At 43.6% G+C, this 7,005-nt stretch overlaps 1 protein-coding gene across 1 annotated transcript; it reads right to left on the reverse strand.

The window, feature by feature from the left end:
* Nucleotides 1-967: 967 nt before the first annotated feature.
* Nucleotides 968-1,381, reverse strand: LOC138894768 (tropomyosin-like). Its single transcript, XM_070179494.1, has one exon. The coding sequence runs from the start codon at nucleotides 1,379-1,381 to the stop codon at nucleotides 968-970; it is 414 nt and encodes a 137-aa protein (XP_070035595.1).
* Nucleotides 1,382-7,005: the final 5,624 nt, after the last annotated feature.

Consider the following 7,005-nt stretch of genomic DNA (forward strand, 5'->3'; position numbering starts at 1 on the left):
CGAATACTAGGGGCCATGAACTTTGGGTCAAGCTTCTTAGCAAGGAAAGAAGGAAATTTTGTGCTTAACAGCCTAGGCTCGGTGGTTAGGATTTATTTTAAGGGCCAAACGGTCAAGTGCACCGTACCCGCGTAGGCCACCTTAGCCATAATACAAGATTTTACACTTTTTCAATCTTGTGCTTTACACATAGAAATGAAAGAAAATTGCTACCTTGCTATTACATATTTTTGCCTCTTAAAACATCGAGCCTAAGGGTTATCCTTATTCGGGGACTATCAAGCCCAAGGGCTACCCCTATCCGAGCCCAAGGGCTACCCCCACTCGGGGACTATTAGCCGAAATAAGTTCGGGCAGCTCAGGTTATCAAAACCTCAAGGCACAAAACCTATTAGGTAGTGCCTAAATCTAAAAGGCTACGACCGCCCTAAAAAATTGCTCGGAGATGTCTGAAGCCTGTAATCAAAACGTATGGCCTTCAATAAAAATTCAAAATCTGCCAAAAGGTTACCCTCGGCAAAGACATCATATAAGAACACTTAAGCATCTTGGGAAAACTTTCGGTCACTCCGAGTTTTCAAAAGTTTCGAGCAAAAATTGCATCGAGGTCAGGTTCTGTTCGGAACCTCCGAAAAATAAATGACTTATTACTATGTTTGATTCTGTGCTAAGGCATTAGAAATACTTGTAATTATAAAAAGATGCTAAAATAGTAGAGACTTGAAACTGCCAAAAGAGGAAATTTTATATATTTCGGAATATCTTTTCAAAGGCCCAACTAAAACGGCCTCAAAATGAACAAAAAATATGTACACAATACAAAAACTAAAAAATCTTAAGGCATATACGTTTGGTCTTCACCGGAGCCCGATTCGTCACCAGAACCATCGGGATCTTCGGATCCTTCAGAGCCCTCAGAACCCTCCACGCCTTTGGGCTTGGATAACTTCTTCGCCTCGGCCTCAAGTCATTTTGCCTCCTCGGTCTCGGTCGACAGGTCAGAGCCTCGGGCATGGATCTCTTCGAGGATCTCCCTTCGAGATACTCGCCTCACATATTCAGTATTGGTCTTCAGGCGGGCCTCGACTGCTTCGACATCGGTCTTGTACTGGGACACCATCTCGTCGGCATCGACTGAGGTTATCTCCATCTTGGACCTCTTTGCTTCGAGGTCTTTACCAAGGACATCCCGTTCTGCGGTGGCCGAGCTCAGCTGTGCTCGAAGATCCTCATTTAGTTGAGCCTGTTTATCATCTTTCTCCTTCGCCCCCCGAAGTTGAACCTCTACCGAAGATAGTTTTGCCTGGGCATTTTCTTTCTTCGAGGCCAGCATATCCATCTTGATTTTCCACCCATCGGCCATGACTTGGATTTTATCCATCTCCTTTCGGAGTAGGTCGATCTTCTGCTGGACCTGCGAGGTATTGTCATTAGCCACTACGACCGGTTCCTCATTTCTAACTTCAAAGACCTTTACTTTTTCAACCAAGTCGGCATGCTCCCGCCTTAGGACCGATGCTTCTTTCTGAGCACCATCTAGCTCGGCCTAAAAGTTCTTAATGGCCCCTTCTTATTGCTCCCTGAGAAGCTTGTACATATCCCTTTTCTAGGCAAGCTCCTTGACCTCGAGTTCGAGCTAATTGACTTCGACCTGGTACTGAAGGAAGCTCTCGTGAAGTAGTACCAAGGCCTGCAAAAACATAAAAAATGTGAGAAATATCAAAACTTAATTAAAGTTCAAAGGAACGTAATGATGCCTTACCCGGCTCAGCGCCTGCTGCGCCTTATTGAAGAGGCACGACACGTTCACCTCATTCATTTTTGCCTGATCCTCCTCGGTCACTAGGTATCGTAGGTAGCTAGCTATCCCTATGGGAGCAGACAGGACCCGGTCATCCTCTGGGACGGTTAGAATAATTGATCGCTTGCGACCGGGGTCCACACTCGGAGCAGGGAATTGGTTGATCAATTTCGGGCTCGAACTCGTCCTACCAGCTTCCGAGGATGTGTTTTTCTTCGTAACTTCCATGTCGCTCAGCCCAGAAAAATCTTCCTAAACAGACGAGTCCACACCATCAAAAAATGAATGAAGGGGATCGTCCGCACCATGGACCCCTTCATTGAACTTCTCCTTTCCTGCTTGGGCCTCTTCAAGCATAGACTCGGCGTAAAAGGGCGTCCTAAAATCTCTATTATACCGGGTGCTTTCTTTGGAGCGGAGCCAGCATCCTGGGGAGTCCCACCCCGGGTCTCCATATCAACCTCTCGAGTATCCCCCTCGAATGTCGCTTGCCCCTCGGGATGGGTCATCCCATGGGTAACGAAAATGAGGTCTTCCTGCGTCTCGTCCTTGAGCTGGAGAAGAGAATCAGAGTCTGGCACCCGGGAGCTAGAGCTCTTCCCGGGCTTGCGAGCCACCCTCTTCTTTGTTTTCTTTGCCTTAGGGCCTAAGGATCCCAAAAGTTTCCTCTTCCTTTTCTTTTTTCCTCCACGGCAGCCCCGGGCTGGAGGGATCAACGGACAAGAACGCGTCCTCGTCCCCTTCCAAAGGCCTAAGTTTGGTGGTATTAGGCAAACCTGCAACAACAAAGGGGAAGGATATTCAGTATGATGAAAGTTAGAAGCATCGTATTAAATATTCAGAGATAGGCCTTACAATGAGAACGAGCCTCCTATCGGCCCTTCGAAAGCCCACGCCATGTGCACTTAGAATATGTCATCCATGTACTGATGCTCTCAATCCATTCCCTTAGCCAAGGGATTGAATTTGGAACTCGGGCGACGGCTGCACAACCACAAGTATGAATGAGAAGGGAGAAATAAAATAAAAATAAAAATAAAAAAAAATTTACGCTTAAGGAGAGACTGCACTTACGAGATGCATTCCACTTCTCAGGGAAATGCATGAACTCAGGGGGAATCAAGTCTTCGAACTTCACCCGAACGAAGCGTCCCTACCAGCCACGGTCTCGATCTTCGTCAATACTCGAAAATGGGGCCTTTCTGGCCTAGTGAGTAAGCCTGATCAGCCCCCCTCGATAAATTCGGGGACTGTGTAAACAAAGTAGATGATCGATCGTGAACTGACGAGACTCGGTCTTGTTCACGAAGTAGCGAAGGAGGATCATGATCCTCCAAAGAGATGGATGGATTTGCCCGAGGCACACCTCATACCTCTCGCACATATCCAGAACAATCGGGTCCACCGGGCCCAGTGTGAAGGTATAAGTGTAAACACTTAAGTACCCCTCTACGTGGGTAGTAATGGCGTCCTGGAGCACGAGGACTACCAAAACCACAGGATGAACGTCTTCGGTTATGGAGCATATGTACCTTGATACTCCTTCACCCCGGTCCTGTTTGCATGAGGGTTTATCGACCTTAAAGTTGTCTACAATTGAGCAGCCCTCGGGAATAAACACTTTCAAGAGAAGCCGTTTTGAGGGGAACTACTTCAGGAGCAGCCGTCTCAGTACCAGTGGCTGGTTGGGAAGATGAAAAGGCAACTTGTTGAGGAACAAATTTTGATGCTTTAGCCATTTTTATCTGGGGAAGTTTGAAAATTTAAGGAAAGAAGATGAAGGTTTGAAAAGACAAGTTTGAAGGATGAAGAACAAAGTATGAAGATTTGAAGGAAATCTGGGTAAAATCCTGAAAATCACTATGAAAGTTGAAGAACAAGGATGGAGATATGAAGGTTTGGAAGAGGTTTGGTGATAGCTGGAAAGCTCGAAGGTAAAATATTGGTCGAAAAGTAGGAAAAGAACGAAGGATCGAAGCTTTTACAGGGAAACAGGCGACGCTTCACATTCGGAGGCAACCAGCCTATGAGCGACACGTGTCCGAAGTTAGAACGACGCGACTAATGGCACGTTTTGGCTCCTTCGTCGTAATGTACGGAGGAAGAACCGGAGAACATCTATCGTTTCGCATCGTTTCGGCAAAACTACTCTATGAGAAACAAGGGGACTATCTGTATATGGGTAAAACCGAGTCTAATGAACACTCCGATTTCCCGGTGAGGCAAACGAAGCAAGAACGTGACTGTAAGGAATCAGATTTAGAGCCAGGAGCCTCTCGTATCAGGGGTCCGGATCCAAAGTATGGTCTTTTTGGACTCAAACAACAAAAATAGGTAAAAATAACTACTGACTACCATTTTATATATAGCGCGGTTATTCACCACACTATACCTTAACGGCACGTTTGTCCGTTAAGGTATAGCGTGGTGAATAACCGCACTACCTGCCCCATCAATAATTCATCTTAACTTTACTAACACACCAATAATTGAGGGTATAGCGCATGCAGTGTACGCGCTACATATATAGTGCCTATTATGCATTCGTTATACCTTACCCGGGCTAGTTTTTTTCTTATTTAAGGAGTTTCAGAATTTTGTAAATATCTATTCAGGATCCTTGAGGTCTTTCGAAATATTTGTTTGTTAAGTTATTTTGTAGTTTGTCATAATGTCCGAAGAGCGAAAAATTAGGGTTTCATTATATTGGGGGGCGAGGTTGTGGTAGAGAATAAGTCAGTACGCTATAGTTGTTCTCCACCGTGTCATGTTAAGTTGCCACTTACAATGGAGTATGATCGATTGGTATCATTGTTATGTAAAAAAATGAGTGTGAGCAAACGTTCGGTTAATATTAAAGTAACCAAAAAATATTCGATTCTTACTCCACAAGGGGTTGCTTGTTATGTTGAGTTTAACATCGAAGACTTTGAAACTCTGACAGATTTTTTGAGGACTCCGGATGAATACTGGGAACTTCTTGTGATAAAAATATTGGAAATGTACGTCAAGGCTGAAGACATTCGCAATATTTAGGTTCCGCAAAATAGGGATATCCCTCAATCATCGGGTGGTTTTTTTGGAGCAGTTTTATCTGAACAGGTTCCAGGTGAAAGAGTTTGGCCAGATCTAAACTTATCTCCGCGGGAGAATAAGGAGCGATGACATAATTTCTCCCCAAGTTTACATAATCCACAAGTCGAGTGGTAAACTTCAATTTTTCTTTGTGTTACAATGTTTATTTTTATGTATTGTATTTGTATTAACACTCATATATTCCACCAGGGTTACCGGTCAGATAAGAATTTTACAAGTTATGAGCCAACAGACAGTTAGAATATGCCTTGTTTTGGTGTGTTGGATCATGGTGGTTTATCTGAGAGTCATCAGCAACAGGATAATATGCATCATGGGATATCAACGGATTATGATTTGTATGTTAAGTGATAAAGTTTATATGTAATGTTTGGATGAATTTGAGAAACTCATTTTATTGGTTATGCAGTGAAAACAAGCAACTTGAAGGTCATATCCTTAAACGGCAGATGCGCAGAGTCAGGAAGATAATAGTGATTATAACAACAATATTAATGAGCCTGGAGATGACACACCCTTCCCTGATGAGGGTGATGATGATGAGGACGAGAATGATGAACCTGATTTAACGAGGGAGCATGCTCTACCTCCCGTTAGACCAAGAGTGTACGAGTCCCATGGGCCATTTCATTCAAGAGATATTACCTACCTTGATCAGTTACCAAGTATGACGGATGTGGATGCCCTCACAAGGGATCTTGATGAAATTCGGACAGCAATGTGGGATGAATCTAGAGCAACGGTGATGTCAAAGAATATGCTTTTTGCTGATAAAGCGCGCCTAAGCACAGCGGTGCGAATGCACAACATAAAAAAGTGTCGTGAGATCATGGTTCATGAGTCATCTTCGGAAGTATTTGTCGTAGAAGGTTTCTAGCTTGTAATTGGATGCTGCGTGCGAGAAAGTTGAAAACAAATATGTGGATTGTGGGGAAATACACTGGAACCCACACTTGTGAAATGGACACATACAGTGGGAATCATTTTAACTTGAATGATGACTTGATTTCTCTTGTCTTGATTCCACACATTGAAGCGTCCATAAGGTATAAGATCAAAGAGTGTATAACATCTGTCCACCAGGTATATGGATGTATCATTACCAAAAGAAAGGCATTTCTCGGGCGTAAACATGCGTTTGAAATTATTTATGGTAACTGGGATAAGTCCTTTGCCGCTCTACCTATACATGGATGCATTGCAACACTTTAACCCCGGGACGGTTGTTTAATGGAAGCTTGAGCGAAGTTCGGGAATACCAGAATACATATTCAGATATGTGTTCTACGCATTTAAACCAACCATTGATGGTTTTGTGCATTGTCGACTGGTAATATCCATAGACGGCACTCATGTCTATGGAAAGAATGATATTAAGTTGTTGATCGCCGTTGCAGTAGATGCTAATGGAAGTTTATGTCTCCTAGAATTTGCTATTTGTCCCAATGAAAGCCAAGAGACGTAGACATTATTTTTGAACCACTTGAAGGAACGTGTTATCAAACAACGTTCAGGTATTTGTCTAATATCATATCGGCATGGTGGTATTTTAAGTTCTATACAGAATTTGTGTGCATGGAAGGAACCGTATGCCTACCACTGTTACTGTGTTAGGCACTTGAAAGCCAACTTCCAGAGGGCTTATCCGAACAAAGACTTACATGATTTAATATGGATGGCTGCAACAGATCACCAAGAGTGTAAATTCAAGAGGCGAATGGAATTGATTAGGCAGGAAGACCCAGAAGCCTATCGTTGATTGATGCGACATGAGCTTCACAAGTGTACTTTGAATAAGGATGGTGGTAGAAGATGGGGAATTTTGACTACAAATGTGTCAGAGTCTTTCAACGGGTTATTGAAGTCTGCACGTGGATTACCTGTCACTGCCATGATGCGGATGTCATTCAAGCAGATGGCGGAGAGGTTTATTGAAAGATCTAGAGGTGCATCGTCATTGATGGAAAGGGGTGTTGAATTTATGCCACAACCAATGAAATGATTTGAGAAATATAGGAAGCGAGCACAGTGGCATTCATTTTTGCAGTATTGCAGCGAGCGAAATATTTTTGAAATTCGCACCGGCCTTCATCACAAATGCGGGAATA

The sequence above is a fragment of the Nicotiana tomentosiformis genome, chromosome 6, assembly GCF_000390325.3.
Source record: "Nicotiana tomentosiformis chromosome 6, ASM39032v3, whole genome shotgun sequence".
In the NCBI taxonomy this organism is placed as follows: domain Eukaryota; kingdom Viridiplantae; phylum Streptophyta; class Magnoliopsida; order Solanales; family Solanaceae; genus Nicotiana; species Nicotiana tomentosiformis.